The sequence below is a fragment of the Phoenix dactylifera genome, chromosome 1 (assembly GCF_051530095.1).
Source record: "Phoenix dactylifera cultivar Ajwa chromosome 1, Ajwa_hap1_PhDact_Kaust_v1.1, whole genome shotgun sequence".
In the NCBI taxonomy this organism is placed as follows: domain Eukaryota; kingdom Viridiplantae; phylum Streptophyta; class Magnoliopsida; order Arecales; family Arecaceae; genus Phoenix; species Phoenix dactylifera.
Window position 1 is genome coordinate 12,512,037 of NC_143190.1, and position 19,437 is coordinate 12,531,473.

At 38.8% G+C, this 19,437-nt stretch overlaps 1 protein-coding gene across 4 annotated transcripts in view; it reads left to right on the forward strand.

Annotated features, from left to right (window-relative positions):
• The first annotated feature begins 7,486 nt into the window (after positions 1-7,486).
• LOC103720100 (inositol hexakisphosphate and diphosphoinositol-pentakisphosphate kinase VIP2-like) overlaps positions 7,487-19,437 on the forward strand; it is a 56,870-nt gene continuing 44,919 nt past the window's right edge. Inside the window, exons 1-8 of one of the 4 annotated variants that reach the window (XM_008809649.6) lie at positions 7,487-8,103; positions 8,846-8,905; positions 11,730-11,776; positions 12,367-12,450; positions 14,392-14,455; positions 14,542-14,695; positions 18,634-18,704; positions 18,787-18,891. In XM_008809649.6, the coding sequence (XP_008807871.3) occupies positions 8,020-8,103; positions 8,846-8,905; positions 11,730-11,776; positions 12,367-12,450; positions 14,392-14,455; positions 14,542-14,695; positions 18,634-18,704; positions 18,787-18,891 (669 nt within the window). In that variant the 5' untranslated portion in view covers positions 7,487-8,019. Of the gene's footprint in view, positions 8,104-8,556; positions 8,611-8,759; positions 8,906-11,729; positions 11,777-12,366; positions 12,451-14,391; positions 14,456-14,541; positions 14,696-18,633; positions 18,705-18,786; positions 18,892-19,437 lie in introns of those variants that run through there. The other 3 variants (XM_008809651.6, XM_088720926.2, XM_088720927.1) reach the window with 3 other exon arrangements.

Consider the following 19,437-nt stretch of genomic DNA (forward strand, 5'->3'; position numbering starts at 1 on the left):
TTGGTGTCAACCGCATGTCCTGTGATGTTATTTTTGATTGATTCCATTGGTTAGACCTTCAATTCCTTGGTATAAGTGAAGCTATCAATCTGTATTTGTAAGAGTTGAGGTCCTGTGGCACGCTTGTTGTACCTTTAATCTGCCAGAGGCCAGAAGTAAATAACCATGAGAGTGATATCTCAGCACAAGAATGGGAACAAATAACTTGAAATGTGATAGGTACAAATGTCCAGGGTTGACAGGGGAGATTGAGAGCTGAGGATATGTGCATCTTTTTGTATAACTTATATAATTTTAATGATCACAACAGCCTGTTTACGGAATAGTCTGGCAAGGCAATTAAGTTAGCCCTCCTTCAGGGTGCTCATCCATCGGTACACCATTTGTGCCTACCTTTGATTTGGCAAGTATATTAGCATGTAAATAATACTTTGCCCCATATCTAAAATGCACGCTATATATTTTGTACAATGTGTGAGAAGGTTCAGGTATGCTTTTTCCCCGCTCTTTGAAGTGATACTTCATTGGATACTTCCACTGCTAAATGGCTGACCGCGACTTTAGCCTTTGGTGATCGAGAGAGAAGTTTTACGTGGAGCCACGGAGAACATCTGATAATTAGATCACTTTTCTATACAGCATAAATAGAGTACTATGTTGGAAAAGACACTGTTCATCTATTTACTAGGAATTTTTAAGACGATTAGTAACCATGCATTGGGCTCATGCCAAATCTAAACCCATGAATTGGGCTGCTAATGGGTGGAAGATGAGCCTCCATGTAGCGCAGCTTTATGATGGTTCATACAATAAAGTCGACTGGATTGCCAATTAGCTGTTAGACTAGATCCTCCAGATGTCTGTATTATAATCCATAATCATTGTCAAATCCTGCTCGTCTTCAACAGCCCTGGGCTCTCATAATACCTGATGCGGCTAGAATCTAATCCGTCCATCACAGTCGACATGTGGTGAACATTTTGAAAAGATTTGAATTCGAAAAAAAAATTAGACTCTTGGTAGAGATCTAAATGAAGAAGGAGGTTACGGCATATTTGAATTTCTGGCTGAATCTAGATAAGAAAAGAAGTTATGGTAATCCTTTGATTTATGCCTCTAAATTGTAATGGATCCACGTTCCCTTTTCTATATAAACACGACCAAAGAGCCCAAAGAATAAAGGGAAGGAACGGCCAGAGCCTCCCAAAGAGGGAGAGGCTCTCGTAGCTACTTTTATGCCCGACTCTTCTTCCACGACTATCCTTGCACACTGTTTTTTCTTCAGACAAAACGTGCATCCTTAGAGACCAGGACACGAGACTTTGAAGGCCACCCTTCCATGCCCCCCAAGACATAAGTGTCGTGCGTATGGAACTCGCATCCTTGGAGATCGGGATGCGAGTCCATAGAGGCCATCCTTTTGTACCATCCGAGACACGAGCGTGGTGCATTCAGATGCACAATTGTCCACCAGAAGGCCGAGCTCCCAGATCGAGTACTCCAAGTTGAACTCCCATGTCGAGCACTCTAAGCTTTGCACTCTAGACCAAGATCTTTAGACCAAGCTCCTAGGTTAAGCACTTTAAGATGAGCTCTTAAGTCGAGCACTCCAGACCAAGCCCCCAAATTGAGCACTCCAAGTCGAGCTGCCACATCGAGCACTCCAGGCCAAGCCCCCTAAAACGAGCACTCTAGATGAGCTCCTAAGTCAAGCACTCCAGACCGAGCTTGTAGGATGAGCACTACAAATCGAGCTTCCAAGCCAAGCACTCAAAGCTGAGTCTCCTATAGCTTGGCTCTCGATAGCCGAGTTGCTGATAGCCTAGCTCCCAAAGCTTGACCCAAACCGAGCTTCAGGATGAGCACTCCAAGCCAAACTTCCAGGCCAAGCACTCAAAGCCGGGTCTCCTATAGTCTAGCTCTCGATGGCCGAGCTTCCAATAACCGAGTTGCAAAGGTTGAGACCGAGAACTCCAGGCCGAGCATTTTAGGACAGGTAATCAAGGCCTAATGGTCCAGGTAGATTACTCTACTCTAATTCTTTTTATTATATCTTCTCTTGCTATTTCTCATTGTTATTCCAAAGCTCTGCTTGACTTAAGCATCAAAGAAACCTTAGCTGGAGCCACCTTAATGGCTCTTTCTTTTTTCTTTGCATATAGATCCACAACTCAACACAGCAGATCGATGCTCCCTCTTTTACCATCATCTATCGAGCAAATTGATTGGTGCCCTCTAAAACTCAGACTATTAGAATATGGTTAGGCAGGATTTAGGCATCAATAATCTACATGTTTGCTTACAATTAATTATTGTAAAAGTTCTATGGTGCTCACAAGGGTCCAAACACCTTAAAGGTTTTAGATTAAAAAAATAATTTTATAATAGTCATGATTTGAAATGGTTGATTTTTTTTAAGAAAAATGTAGACATTTTAGGAGGTGTTGAGTTGTTGGATGTAGAATGTCCAAATATAGAAAGCTTTTACAATAGGGAGAGAAAAATCTAAATTTGATTTATTGATTGGTTTTGAGATTTGTGGATAGCGACCTAATCGCACTATAATTATCTGATTCCAAATTTCCAAAATCCACTGCTACGAACATTAACTTACAATTTTATAATACAACTAAATATTCCACGTTACAAAATCTTGATTAGTAATACGAATTGGGCTTGCCAAGATGGTTACACACCTCTTCTTTAAAATCAAAGTTATAATTGATAATTTTATGGTTTTCTAAATTTTTCAAACGCACGCTGATATAATTAAATTAGTAACATTTAATTCACGCTACTAAACCATTACTGCTCCTTGGAACCCTAGTTCTCTACAAACTATGTGATCCATAAAATTTTCATTTTACAAACTGTCGTTCATGCAAGCAGGTGGTGCCCATTTCACGATGCAACACGGTTGCACTCCGCACGCATCCACTTGCTATTTCAATTTTCAAATGCATCCTTCTATGATCCATGCATTCAATTACTTCCACTTCCAGATAATTCCCTGCAAACGTGGAAAACCTAAAACCCGATCTTTTGTTTGACCTACCATCAATGGATATGGCCCTAGATCTTATCCACTCCTGCGATCAGCGCCACTAACAGCACTATATGGTGATAATATTTGCTTTCAGTGGGCTCCTGCACACCCCAACGATGTCTCCGCGTGCCGAAAAGAGAGTAGGTGACAACAATTGACACGAGACTCATGCCTTTGGACGCGTGAAATTTTTGGAAAAAGGCAGTCAGATAAGCGTATCTCGCTGCCCCTTGCTCCATCATTGTCATGCCTTTTTTAAAAGCAAATACAACATCACCCAATCCAGTTACCAAACTTGCTCCAGTTTACATACCAATCCTCTCAAACGGAATAATACAAGATATGGATTCTTTACTGGACTACACATATCTACAAAGAGGCGAATAGTACTGTAGACTGGGTGACGTCCTTTGCAGTCCATTATTTTAGAAGTTTTATTTGGAACAACCACGAATGTTGCTTCTTTCCTGCACTCTTTTCTGATGTCATGGGCTATACCCACATAAGTCATGTTTGAGTTTCCATTGTACTAAAAAAAAATCGCATTTCTCATAAATCACTACGTTCGCATTAGAATGGAACCACCTTGGTAACTTGCCTGGGCCATGTAACAACACCTTCATTTTGATTATAATTAATTGTTGTATTAATTGAAAAAAAAAGTAATCCACGGGACAGCCGTTTACTCTTCGTCTTATCCTTCTCCCTTCCGCTCACTTTGCTTTCGGATTGCAGCGATCCTTCTCCACTCATGTCCACGTGAACCCAGTCCACAACCAAACGATCTCCTTTTGGTTTGGAGTTTTGCTACTTTTCTTGGTTCTTGAGGTCCAGTCCAGCTGGCCGGGCCACATGGTTTTGGAAGTGACTGCTACCAGGGAATCGCATGACTGCTGAGCTGGTAGACCAATTCAACCAAAAAAGCAACGCGCAAAATATATGTATACATCATGCTCTTTTTCTTTTTTTTCCATCATCATACATGAGTATTGCTTTTTGATAGCCAAGCATTCAAGGCGGTATTGCTTTTTGATTCTTTTATGTTCGCTTTTTTTTTTATCATTGTAAAGCAAAATTCATCAAGTATTATATTGTCCACCAATAAAAAATGGTGGCTGGATTTAAATTGTCACAACACAGGTTAGCCTTATCCTACTGTAATGTCTATGACACGGCAGCAATTCAACGTAGCATAAGAGGAATCATTGATTTACACAAATAGTCACCGAGTTTGGTTGAAAACTAATGATGGAAAACATACTGTATGCCGGATTATGATTGACTGTCTCTAAATCAGAATCTAAACTAGTATGCATCTAAATCAAAATCTAAATTAGTAAAACGGTGCCTGAGCTTGCCGTTCATCTCTCGACCCGCGGTAGGAGCTCATTCCAGCGATCCTTCTCCACTCATGTCCACGTGAACCCAATCCACAACTAAACGATCTCCTTCTGGTTCGGAGTTTTGCTACTTCTTTTGGTTCTTGAGGTCCAGTGCAGCTGGCCGCGTCACATGGTTTTGGAAGTGACTGTTTCCAGGAATCGGATTGACTGCTGAGCCGTGGACCAATTCAACTAAGAAGCAGCACACAATATATATGCGTGTATATCAGGCACTCTCTCTTTTTTTCTTTCGTCATCATGTTGCTTTGCCGTGGAATTGGTCCACAAGTTGAATGGTGGCTGCCAAGCATTCATAGCCGCATTGCTTTTTGATCCTTTTATATTGACTTCTTTTATTATTGTGATCATGCAAAATTCATCAAATATTAAATTGTTCACCAATAAAAAATGCAAGTTGGATTTAAATCGTCACAGCACAACACAAGTTAGTCTTATCCTACTGTGATGTCTATGCCACGGCAGAAATTCAACGTAGCATCATTGACACATATGGTCATCCAGTTTGGTTAAAAACTAGTGATGAAAATATGCGATGTGCCGGATTATGATTGACCGCCTCTAAACCAGAATCTAAATTAGTAAAACGGTGCCTGAGCTTGCCGTTCATCTCTCGACGTACAGTAGGAGCTCTCGACGTTAAGAGATCTGATCGAATCAATGACAATTTTAAGGCGGACCGATCTTTTGGATTTGTTTGGTCATCTAACCACTGCAGCCACAAGTTGGGTGGGGTCCATCCAACCAATCCGGGCCCTATGACTATCTAGCAGGCCGCACGAAAATTTAGCATACGTGGCTTGGTCCATGCTTAGACTTCTCATTAGAAAAACATGGGACATTGATTACGAGTGGAAATAAAAAGAAAGATAGGTCCATGATTTGTCTCCACCATCCTTCTCCATGGAAAACGAAAAAAATATTTAAAAAAGTCTCAGGGGATCAGAATCCAAACTGAATTATGATTCAACTTTGGCTGTCGGACACCTCACGCACCGGGAAAGCGTTTCCCATACGAAAGTGCTTTGCGTCTGGCATCAATCCGATGCCCCGAGAGTACGACGCAAGCAAGAGTCCCACGACTCTGAGGCTTGACCCCCTCAACAAATTATTTATTTTTTTCGTTGAACTTAGAAGAATATGGCATGGGATATTCCTAATATAATTATTATTTATACGAAGATCCTGGTAAATTATTATTTAAGGATTCATTTCTTCAATCTAGATTATGACCGTGATTTTGACCATTTAAGTTTTCATTTAACAAACCATATGATTAAACATTAGGAAAGTGTGAGTTACTGTATTCTTTTCTTTGGGTCCAAGGACAACTATTCTTCAGGGTGATGGGCCTAATAATAATCAAGGAACGTTATCTTCTTCTCCTCCTTCTTATTCTTCTTTTGTACTACAGTAACTCACGTTAAATTGGCGTGAGTTCTACCAATAGAGTCTAAAGAAATAAGAATACATAAAGATGGGAGAGCGAAGTCAGTTCATGTCTATAAAACCTCTTCCAAGTGGTAAACAGCAAAAGAGGAGATCCAGTTTGCTGCCGAGTTCGTCTTCCAATACACATAGGCCACCTAGAACGATCTGCAGCCAGCCACCAAGTTCTAGATATCCCTGAGTAGGGGGTGACCATCGCCCTGTCATCCGACATCACGAATCCACTCAGTCACCATAATTGAGTCCTCCTCCAGGATGATACACTCTTCGCATAGGTGACTTCCTCCCACGTTGCTCTGAGCTCTGCTCCAATTGCAGTCATGTCCCCGGTGTGCCTGCTATCTGCCACAATCAATTTAGAGTCGTGATCCCGAATCACAAATCCAGTACCTCCTCTATCTCCTCTAGTCAAGGCACTACTGTCAAAATTCACCTTGAGATGATCAGAGAGTGGGGGCTCCCAAGAAATAAAGGTAACTCGGGACACTGTAATAGCAAGATGAGAACCCCAAATATCCCTAGCCCACTCCGGTGAAGGTGGTCGAGTAGTGTTGATAATCTCCCTTGCCTGGCATCATTGCTTGAAATCCCCCCCCCCCCCCCCCCCCCCCCCCCCCATCAAATGATGAATTTATTTCTATTATGTACTTGTATGGAAAATTAAATTTCTATATTGCTTGACAACGATTTTTTTGGAAATCCTTCTAATTTTAATTGTGAAAATTTTGTAGTGCCTGGAAGTGCATGCCATTTCATAACTTAATATTCTGACCAACTCAGGCTATAATTTGCATGTGTTTGCTAACTTATCAATTCTAGAAGTTGCAGCTGGTTAAGTACGTATTATGACTTTCACCATCAATTTTTATTAAATCTAACTTTTTTTTTCTTCTTTTGGTTCATTTTTTTTTTGTTTGGATTGCAATTCTTGAATCATGTTCACAAATTATTACTAGGTTTAGCTTATGCAACACATACTACTTAAGCTTGACTTTTACATTTTTCTCATGCCATCATATTTGAAATTCAGATGCTACTCAATCAACTATCAAAGCAAAGAATATCTTCATTTTCAATTATTTACTTCTAGCTATATTTTTTTTCTAAAGTTTATATAAGGATGCTAATCCGTTGAGTTGGTAAATTATTAGGGAGGGAGCTGGTGACTTTGGTTTGTTCCCACCCTCATTCTTAAAAAAAACAACTATATAAGAAATCATTACAAGAACTCTATGCAGAGTGCCATGTTCATTACTCTTTAAATATGTTACTTAATCAGACCTATTAATCCAAATTTCCAATATATCTCAAGAAATCACAATATTTTTCAATTAAATATAATACTATTGCCAAAAAAAATCACAATATTCATTACTCTCCCTATTTACGGTCCCACTTCTTTTTGGCGCACCGCAAATCTCTTTCATCAGGCTTCCCTGCGGAGGTAACGAAAGTAATGCGGGACCCAGAAGACATTCCCGGTGGCCCACCCGGTCGGGTCAAAAAGTTCGTACCTACCGATGGATTCCCGAATCCGGTGAAGCCAAACCCTCCATTATTTATATTACTCATCACTTCCTCCGCCCTTCCCACTGACCACACCCTCAAAAAGCCAAGGAAGATTACCCCATCGGCTCCAACTACAGCGAAAACTCCGCCATCGCACTCCCTTTTCCTCGCAACACCCATGCCTCAATAACTTTTAATTTAACCAAATAATACGACAGTATTAAGAAAAAAATAAAAATAGAACTCCAAGTCTCCACCACAGTATATTAGTAATATAATAATACCAATCCACCGCCTTCTTCTGACCGTCCATTGAAACTAGAAAGAACGGAAAATAAAAAACAAACATTAAATGCCTGAACGAGATAAAATGGAAGTATACCGGCATTCGCCTTCGTTCCTCCTCTAAAAATATTTCTCTTCTTACCTTTTTGTCTCCCCCCACCCCTCTTTGTTGCTTTATTTTATTTTTTTTTTTATTTTCGTGGCGGCGACGGTGACCACAGGGGGGATCGGCTCGAGATACGGATCTTCCCCTCTCTATATAAAGACCGGGTCATCGGTGTTCGCAGCTGCTGCCTAGAAGCTCCTCCTCTGATTTCTTGCGGAGCGAAAATGGTGGCGAATAGAGGAGCGGCGCCGAAGAAGATCAAGATCGGTGTCTGCGTCATGGGAAAGAAGGTGAAATGCGGATCGGAGGTTCTTTCTTCTTGGTTCCCTCTTTTCGTTCTTCTTCTTCCTTACCTTCTCTCGCGGTGTTTGTGCTCTTTTTTGGGTCTTTTTTTTTTGGTTCTTGGTCGCTTTCGGTGCAATGGTCGGTTCGCGGGGTGTTTTCTCGATTTCGCTTTTAGTTCTTGATGTCGTATTTCTTGATTCGGAGGCATGATTTTGTTTTCGCTTGGGTGGAGGTGATTTTGGATTCGTGAAAAGAGAACAGCTCCTTCTTTGCATCAGTTACCTTTCGACGGCTTTGGCGCTTTGAGGTTCGATGAAACGGTCGGTTTGCAGGGTTCTTTTTGATTGTTTCTTTGGTTTGCGATCTTGTGTTTGTTGGTTCATCGGTGTCCTCTGTTCCCGACGGGCGGGCTTCTTTTTTGTTTCTTTTGTTAATGTGATCTTTTCTTGTTTTCTCTTGGATTTATTTCTTCTTAGATGGAGGTGGTATTGGGAAAGAATCTCTGTTGATGCAATGCTCGGTTCTTAGAGGTTTTGTTGATTCCCTTTCTGGTTTTAATCTTGTGCCTTCTGGTTTGAATGCGTACTGTGCACTGTTTTTTGTTAATGCGATCTTTCTTTTATGCTTTACATGGAGCTGTTTCTTTTATTTTACTGGTTCGTTCTTTGTTTCGACATAGATGCAGGTGGTATCGGGAAACAGTCCGTCTCGTTCTTTTTATTGATTCCGTTTCTGGTTTTGATCTTGTTCTTATTGGTTTCATAGGCCTTTTCTGCTCCCATGGGGCAGATTCTTGAAAGACTTCAGGCATTTGGTGAATTCGAGGTAACTTTCTGTTTCTGTATCTTTCTTGGATGGGTATTCAATGATGTACCATGTTTTTTTCCCCATCTTTTATGGTTAGAAGACGGAGCCTGGAGCTCAATGCAAGAGCGCACTTATTTACGGGGATAAAGTAGGAATAAAGGGGCTGGGTTTGATATTTTTAGTTATTGCATGCAAGATTCCGATGAAGGGCCTGCATGGCTAACTGATCAATCTTTACCAGTTTAGTTTAGGAATTGCCGTACATGCATACGTAGGCGTGCAGGCATCTGTGCAGATACATATGCATTAAAGATATGTAGAAACATATGTGCACATTTATGTCTATGTATAAAATGTACATGCATGGGTACATGCATACATATGTTTCCCTATATAGACAAACATATGTCGACATGTAGGTTCATAGGCAGTCATTATTTAGCTTTCAAGGAAATTTATCTTATGACTATTATCCGCTCTAATGAAATTAAATGTAAGTTTCTGTAGGGAAAGTATTGTGTAAATAAAATTAGGTTTTAGGCCATTTAATTGTCTGAAAGTATTTGGATTAATGAGGGCTGTAATGCTTTTCAGTCAAGAAGTAGCTTATAGATATCTCGTGCGCTGGATTTTACATAATTGCTCCACAAGGTCTACTCTCAAGTTGCATTCCTTTTATTTCCTGTTTTACCATCACTCTCTTTTTTCAATATTTTCATTTCCTACAGTACAATGTGTGCGTGTGAGAGAGAGATGAGTGGACATGTAGGGTTATCAACAAGCTGAGAACCAGGCTGCTTGGTCTCCCCTTGGCATATAGAAGGGCTGCTCAAGTTCTTTAGCTCAAACCAAGCTTAAGATAAGTTGTTTAAGTGCAGCTTGTACATTTTCCAATTCGAGTTGTTATCAAGTGAAGCCAAGCTTCCCTTTATTTTTGCAATCCATTCCTGTTTGTGCTTGGCTCTTTTATGAGCTGGGCTCTGAAATCTATTTGAGCTTGGCTCATTTTCTGAGTGGAGCCCAAATGAGCCATCCTCACATGCAGCTTTGAGCTGTTTGCAGCCCTGTGGATATGACAACATGGCAAATAATATTTAGCAAACCGTAACTATTTAAAAACAAATATTGCAATTGAGCACAACAATGAAGAAAGGTCCATTGAATTTGATAGATATGGAAAAAGTCTGTTACATAAGATGGCACGGTATGAAAGAAATTTGAGAAAGAGGAGAAACGAAGAAGGGTTAAGTAGCGGCCTTGTATAGTTGATGCATACAAAATTATATATACATCTGCATATATTTATATTACTTGTTAGTTGATAAGTTGAAATGGCATCAATTACATGCACGTACTTCAGTTTTCTTACTTCATTGCAGTTTGAGAAGTTAGTTCGGTGAATATGTTCAGAAGTTGATTGCGGATGATACATAACCATAACCATCAAGTCTTGTCTCAGGCTTTCAGCAATTTAGGATTGACTGCAGTTATTATTTTGCGCTGCTATTTTTAGCTGGGACTACATTTTTATTGTTGCAAGCTCATAGGAATTAGTTCTTGCAGCTTCTGTCTTATTCTATGTTAGATTTTTAAATCCTGTTTTCTGGCCCTCCTACACAAATTTGTGCCCTCCTCTTATCATCACCTCCTTTTTTTTGTTTTAGTAGAATGACATTTTTTTATTATTTATCTGTATCTTTGCTCTTGTATGCTGCAATTCCTATGCTTCTCCAAATGTACCTTGTCTCTTATCTTTATCCTTCCTAGTTTTAGGCTTTTAGCATCAATACATGTTAGTGATCTCATGTTTGCCAATTCGTCTTTTGTGCTTATAACCTATTTATTGCAAACTATTATAAACTTAGAAAATTGTAGTTCATATCATTGGGAATAAAACTTTCCATTGAGTGTTAGAGGCATGACATGGTCGAAACATTTTAGACTTGCTTGACTCTAGCATTTTTATACATCAATATCCATTTAATCATTGTACTGCTGATAGATCCAAGGTAATAGACATGATCACAATATGGTTTTTCTTAATCATTCAGTTCGACTTGGGCCCCACAATTTTTTTTGGGTACCGGCCATAACTGAATTTCAAACCTTCTCCTTTAGTTTCACTCTTTTTTTTTTGTGGGCCATATCCTCCAAAATTTTTCTTCATAGTTCAAATTGGCATAAGAAAGTAGGTCTAGATGCTGCTGCTAGATGTCAATGGGAATTTAGGCAAAGCTTGCTTACACATGATGTGGAAAGCTTTTTTTTTGGGTCACATCCTCCAATATTTTTCTTCATAATTCAAGTTGACATAACAAATTAGGTCTAAATGATGCTAATAGATGTACATGGGCAATTAAGCAAATGTTGCTTACGTGTGATGCCGATCGCAGATAACTCTCTATAGAACCCCATAGCCAATTCACAACGGGCCCAGCATTGAGGTGCGGGGTTCATGCTGCATGTATGTGCACTTTGCCTACATGTGCATGTGCCTTTGGCTTTTTCTACATCGCGACTGTTCACTTTAAAAAGGAAAAGAAATAGTTTTCCTAGGAAGCCGAGTTCGGAAACCTGTTTTTAGATTATTTAATCTTTTGCACCATCCAAACAGATGGTAAATTTAATTTTCCCCAAAACTTCGGTTTTCCGGTGTCTTTTCCAAGCAACCAAATGGGGAAGCCATTGAAACTTCCATTTTTAGTTGGAAAAATCCATATATCACAATTTCTCCATTAAGCAGTTAGCACCATCCGTTAAGAAATCTTGACTTTCTAATTTTATTTAGTTCTTATCTTGGCATATGCTATTTTTTATTGAAACCTATGTTCTTCTGGTGCAGATTGTACATTTTGGTGACAAGGTAATTCTTGAAGATCCAATAGAGAGGTATATATCTTTTCACGTTTGCTCCTATATCTAACACAAAAGGGTTTTTTGTTACTCTTATTGTTGTAATTATCTGGACTTCAAATTGATGCAGTAACTGTACAACATGCTTTTGCATTCTAAAGATGCAAAATCTGTACATATTTTATTTTTACTGATTAACATATACCTGATGCATATGTTTTAGTGCAAACTTTTCAACAAAATGTGTTTTCATGTTGACTTAAGAGGTATAGCATGGAGGAAAATGTGCTAGGCTAAGAATGATTCTTAGCAATTTGAGGAGTCAAACATTGTCTTGGTCACCCTTCTTATACTGTAAATTAATGTTATTTTAACTACTGCATGAAGTTAATTGTCTTCGGATGAGAGCTATTTTTGCTTGTGAGTGGTTCTATATTTCACCTTCTAATGTCAGCATTAAGTTTCATTGATGTCAATCAATTCATCTCTATTATGAAGTTGTATTATAGCTTACATATGCATCCAGCATCCATCTTGGGTTTATGTGCACTGAAAAATCCTTGTTTGTTCGTATTAACCATTTTTCCATTGTAACGACTTCTTACTGCATGAACTGGACATTTCAGCTGGCCAATTTGTGATTGCTTGATTGCGTTCTACTCCTCTGGTTATCCGCTCAAAAAGGCTGAGGCATATGCGGCTTTACGGAAGTGAGATCCTTTCCCTTATTATCTGTGGACATTTCTCCCTAGTAAACAAATTGGACCATATCTGTTTCATTTTGTCATGTAATGATATGAATTTACATAGTCGGCTCAAGTTAGAGACAAGCTCATCAATTGCCTTATTGTGATACTTCAAGTTGAGTTCTACTGTTGAGTTTCATTTCAAATTCCTGTATTGTAATATTGAAGATTGGATCATATTTTATTGATCTTTTGTTGTCCTGATGGGTTATGCACTGCTGTCGATTCTTTACATAGATAGAAATCTTTTTCATCTCATCGTTTGCTGTAAGATATTTCTGAAACATAGTAATATTTATCTTGCATCCTGTCAATTTAACCATTTAGATATTTGTTTAAAATTATTATTTGGGAAATTCTTAATTAATCAACATATTAGTGACCATACTAGAATATAAGGAGAGAATTGAAGTAAGTGTGATGACTAGAATTTATAGATAGAGCAAATAACACAATTTATAAAATAGTGGTACACTTCACTGCTCACAACAAGACACAAAACACACTCCTAATACTTTCAATGTTAAGTTGGATATGTATTACAATGGCTATACAGGCTATTACTCTGCCCTGCTTCGCCTAACCCATTACTGGCGATCGACCATGTTTAGGCTACACAACTAGCGTATTGGAAATGCAGAAAGTCTCTTTCTTATTTCTGTTGAAGTTGCAAGTTGCTTGGTAGATTGGAAGCAATTTTTATCTAAGCCAATATGCTAGAGAAAATACGGTTGAAGTTGATGTGCTTTCTTTGATTTGGAGACAACTATTTTGTTTGCAATCTAAATGACCTTGTACTTAAGAAATATAGACATCATAGCACAGTGGTTTGGAACAAAAGGAACCCAACTAAGTCGTATTAGCCATGTCGCGAGGAATTACAAAGTGCTTAAGCATGAAATAGCAATGCATTTAAAGAAACTTCTTTCTTGCTTTTCCAGAAGATACAGAATTCCTGTGAAAGACAATGTGCATACAGAATAGTTGGACTATATACCCAATTACCATCTGTAAATGCGTGTAGATCCAATCAAGTGGGGACTTTTGAGTCAAATAATAATGCCATTAAGGTATTTTATAATCCGACTAAGGAAATTGGAGGATCGATGGGTAGGCATACATAGAATAGACAGACTATTATTCATGAACAAGCTCACCATTGAGGAATTGACGCAATGTATATTATCTAGGTTCAACCACAATGGTGGGGATTTGGACTAGAGCTGATCATAGACTGGGCTTGGGCACAGAAAATGTCAAATTTTAAATAGGCCCAGCCCAAAGCCCAACTAAAAATGAATATAGTTTAGGCCTGAGGCCTAGCCCATGATCAGCTCTAATTTAGACTAGTTAGTCCAATTGTTGAAGATCGTAAAGAGGTAATATGAAGTCTACCATCAATTCTATTTCCCTGTTCCATCATATTGGCATGTCATTTAATCTTTCTTGCTCAATGCCTCAAACATAACTAAACTGTAGATTGCACCAAGCTTATTGTTTGATTGCACCATGGTCATTTTTCCATGTTTTTCTGTTTCTTTTATTTAATATTCTTGATAAATATTAAGATTGCTAAGCATTCATTCTTTAACAAATACTATCCACTCTACAAATTGGCTTTAGTAGTCAAGTCATGATTTTCTAAAGTCAGACTATTTAACAATTGTCTCTGATGATGTCGATATTCCGATCTTTGTACAATCTGTATTCACCTTCTAGCCGTTTTTATTATTATGAAAATTAACCTCCTTTTTGAGAAATTGCATGAGCTATTTTGGTTCTTCTTTATAGGTTATGAATGCTAAAGCTAGGTATTCTGCATGTATTTTTTTGAGAACAATAGTCTTCTGCATGGATTGTCATTCATGACTAATCCTTTTTTTCCTCTTTTTTGATATGCTTAAGGCCTTTCTTGGTGAATGAATTGGAACCACAACATCTTCTCCATGATCGCAGGAAAGTTTATGAGGTGGCTTGTCTTAGATCATCCAGTAATCTATCTCTTGATATCTAGTACTTCATAACTTGCTAACCTGTTTGTTAATAATTGTGAAGCGTCTTGAAATGTTTGGAATTCCTGTTCCAAATTATGCTCTTGTAAATAGAGAGTATCCTTATCAAGAACTAGACTACTTTGTTGAGCAAGAAGATTTTGTTGAGGTTCATGGAAAGCGTTTTTGGAAGCCTTTTGTGGAGAAACCTGTTGATGGTATGACTTCGCCCTATGCAAATAATTTTTGATTCTGTTAATTTAGTGAAGTCATATATGAAAATAATTTTTTTTTAGAGTAATCAAGGAAGAAAACCTCTAAAGAACTGTTAATTTTTGATTCTGTTAATTTAGTGAAGTCATATATGAAAATAATTTCTTTTTAGAGTAATCAAGGAAGAAAACCTCTAAAGAACTGTTAATTTTTTAAGGCATTTTTATAATTTTTCTAGTCACATATATTGTTGCAGTAAATTCTCTTGCTATGATTTCATAATGCACTAAAGGCTCTTTGTTTTTTCGTTTTCTTCTCTGATATTAATAGCGATGTGCTTCCATATTTATAGTTCTTCATTCTTTTGCTTACAAAGAAGACACATACCTACTGTCATTATCATGAAATAAACCAAGCATCAATAAAATAAATCAGTCATGCATTAGATACCACTTTCTAGAATTCAGCATGTTTGTAAAGTATCATTGTCCATAGATTTTACAAAATAGAAATCAAATAAATGAACAACAAATAGAAAGACATGCTACATGTGTCATAAGATATGTGTATCTTACATAAGGGGCATTAGACTTATGCTTCGTGGAAAATAATTGACGTTCATAATTTCTCACTAATGGTAAAAACTAATTGTTGGAGTCAATGATTTAGGTCTTTGTGTTGGGCGTTGTGCTAGTACCTTATTAATATGGTGGAGTACGCCCTGCAAAAGTATCATGTCACCCTCTTCTTATTGATAGATGATAAAATTGGCACAATTACTACTAGTACCACGTATTGGTATGGGGATTACACTGATCCTGTACTGGCACTGATGCAATACCCTATTACATTGGGACTACAAATTGCTCCTTACCACTTGGTACTTTAGGGTCCTTAAAAACTTGTTTGAACTCATCGGACTTCTTACTAGTTGTATCTTCAATGACATCAACTTTGAACATCAATTCCCATTGATGCAAAAGGAAGTGCGGTTTAAGATTTGCCATTTCAAATCTGAATTCTTCAGGAAGCTCACAAAACCAACAACTTGGTAGCTTAGTTACATGTGCAAATGTTTGAGTTTTCTTTTCTTCCTTTTAGTTTCATGAATGAGACAAATTTCTTATGGTAAGGCTGTTAAACTTAAAAGAGTCGGTTTGGGGATCAATTTTCCAATATCATTTTCCAAATGGCATACAATCCACACACATATACATATATGGGGACCGCATTGGTATCATAAGCATTATAAGCAAGGTTCACAAAATTGCTATTGAGAACTGTGTTGGTACGGTATGTCGGTACGGTACGGTATGGTATAGTATGTATCATGGTCTGCCGTACCGGTCGGTACAGGCCGGTACCGGCCGGTACATACCGGTACCGGACCCTACCGGTATGAAACAGCTACATATTTCGGTACCGAACCGTACCGGCCCGTACCGACCGGTACCAACGCGTACCGGCCCGTACCGACCGGTACCGGCCCATATCGACTCGGTATCGGCCCGTACCGAACCGGTACCGGTCCGAACCGACCAGTCCGTACCGGCTCCAATTTTTTTTTGGCTTTTAGCCTCATCGGTACAGTACCGGTTCGGCTCGGTTTGGTTCGGTACCGTATCGGTATCGATGCCCACCGGTACATCGGTACAGTCGGTACCGCGTACCTTTACTATGTATCTTGTACCAAGATAGGTTTCCAAACTTTTTCTTACTCCTAACCATGGTACAGCTCAAAATCGAGCGGTGTAGGTCGATACGGGTGATTCCGCTCTATTCAGACTGCTATAGACTGGTTCAGCTCATATATCGAATCGGACCTTGGTACCTTATCAGTATGGTATGATATGGCTCGGTACGACTTACCTTGACTATAAGCTTCTTTTTAGCCATCCTGAAGTAATAATATGAGACCTGTAAGTGCAATATTATTCAAGAATGCTGTTACCACAATGCAGTCAGATGATATTGTGCTGAGGTATAGGGTCACAAACCTCTTTCAAGGTATGCTGAGACATTGCTCTAGGTAACTTTTGTCCATTTGATGCGCTGATGCTTCCTTTCATTTGCTTTTTTCTTTTTTAACTTCCAACATCAGTGATGAGGCCTCAAACCTAGGGCGACAAGCCATGCACTTCTTACACTGATTTGACTGTCTCACAGTTCGTGCAAAGTTTGGAATCAATTTTATTCTGTTCTCTTTCCTTCTATTCATGCATAGCTGATTTTGATCACCAGATAAAAGCCCATCCACAATGCATGGAAATTCAGGAAAATGAACGATTTAGACTCTAGCAGAATAGGCATCAAGTGTTCTCCTTTTGGAGTCTCTGTCCGCTTAGCTAGACGATGGATCCACATAAATCATAAGAATTTAATTGCAGATATTGCTCAATTAGGTGTTGGTACCGAATAGATTTGTTGTAATAGTGACTAGCTTCAAGCCATAAACTTGTATATGTTAGAACCCGATGTCGATACCCTGTTTAGAAGGTGGAATAGGGATGGAATAAGGGAGTAATTCCACCTATTCTGTCCAAATGGTTGAAGTTTTTGAACGGGGGTTGGAATTGTCTTATCCTCCGATAGGGAATAAACCCCCAGTCAGATGTATAAGCAATTCCATAGGGAGGGGTGGATTGTTATCCCCCCCCCCCCCCCGCGGGACCGCTCGAAGAGGGGAATCTTATTCTCTCTAATTACTCTTTAGCCCGTATTCACTCTTTAATCTAACCAAAAAGTGGGACGGCAATTTTGTCTTTGTGATAAAATCCAAATCTTTCACAAAAAACCAATTTACTTATTCCCCCTTCACTTATCCCTTCAACCAGACACTAAATTCCCTATTCCATGGAATCCCTATTCCTCTACAGTGCATGGTTTAACTTTCCCTTATCCCTCCAATTTTTGTTGCGTGCCTGCATCAGAGTATCTCTATTATCTATGTTGCATTTTTAATTGGCAATTGCATGCAAGAAAGCTCCATGGGTCTTCATGTTGGGCGATTCTTTCAATATAGGTCTAGATTGAAACTTAAGAGTTTCAGCAGAGGTGTCAGTTGTTAGGTGCCAAACCAGTAACTGAACACATCAAGGTCTAGAATGAAAAAGAAGACATAAAAAATTCTTCAGTTCTCTCTGCTAAATCAGGATGAGTAAGACACACCAGATGGAATAATGCACACTTCTTCAGTACTTCTTAGACTCCTAATCAATGCTTCCAGTGCTCTTCCAAATGGAGCTTATGCTTCAGAAGTTTCACATCATGTACAAGGAACATGTCTGAAGTCTAATGACAAATTGAAGCAAGCAAAGGGTATAGACGCAACCAAGGTTCGCTATACCGACCGTACCGACGTACCGGTGCGGTACCGGTATTGAACAGCCGAACCGGTACTGTATCGAAAGTGCCACAGCGCGTGGCTTTAGTTGCGCTGTCTCTCGTGAAGAACACCTCGTACCGGTGCGAACCGAGCCGGTTCGCATCGGTACAGGCCATGATCTGATCGGTTCCGACCCAGATTAGGTCGGAACTGATTTCAATAGCCGTACCGTACCAGTGCTTGTCGGTAGCGGTATGGTATGGGCTGAACCGACTGGTACCGGTCGGTTCAGCAGACCATGGATGCAACTATCAAAACCTCTTCTTAATTTAACAATTCCTTTAACTTATATTATTTGGTGCATAAACACTCTGACATTGGAAAGGTCAGACAAGAGGCTGCTGGAGTTAAACCAACATAAACTTGCCTTAATTTTCTATAATGGTAAGTTATCTAACAGATCTTTTGGGTACTGTAGGCTCTGAGTTATTACCAAAAAAATACTAAACTTCTAAATCCTTCTTGTAGTACATGCAAGAATACTTTTGCCATTCTATATGCTTCTATGCTTGGTTTTGTACATAATTTGACCCTGATTTTCATTGCTCTTTTAAAAAGGGGACAACCACAGTATAATGATATACTATCCTAGTTCTGCTGGTGGGGGAATGAAAGAATTGTTTAGAAAGGTAATATTTATATGTTGTGTTCATTTTTAAGTAGCATACGTGCGATGCAATTCTTTTTCTGATTCTAGTACCATCTCTATAGGTTGGGAATCGATCTAGTGAGTTTCACCCAGATGTTCGTAGAGTGAGGCGTGAGGGCTCTTACATTTATGAGGAGTTCATGCCTACCGGGGGAACAGATGTCAAGGTTGTTTAATATGTTGTCATTGATAATTTTGTTAACAGTCTTACTGCATTTTGCAATATAGCATGGACTATGTATGTGGTCATATTTAAAATACCCCCTCTTCATGATTAGTATATTATTTATTGCCTCTCAGAATCTATGATTATTCTGGAAGACAATTTTATGTAATATGAATGTACCCTTTTAACATTAGAAGGGATGAGCTTATATATCTTGAATTGAGATTATTCAATGTCCTTTACAAAAAGGACCACCTATATTAAGAATAACCACCTCCTATCTACCTATAATTTCCATGAATATGGTTTCTTTGTGACAAATTTTGCAAAGTTGGACCAATAGTTTTGAAATGCTGAAATTTATTCTTCATGTTCATCACACAAAAGAAACCTGAAAATCTCAAATAGGCCATTTTCTTTTGATTTAAATCTCCTTCCTTTCCTCCCGAACCTTTTCCTCGAAATGAGAAAGAATCTGGAAGAAATAAGCAACTAGTCAACCCACCAAACTATTTTTTGACATCCATTTTTGCCCATCAAAACTTTG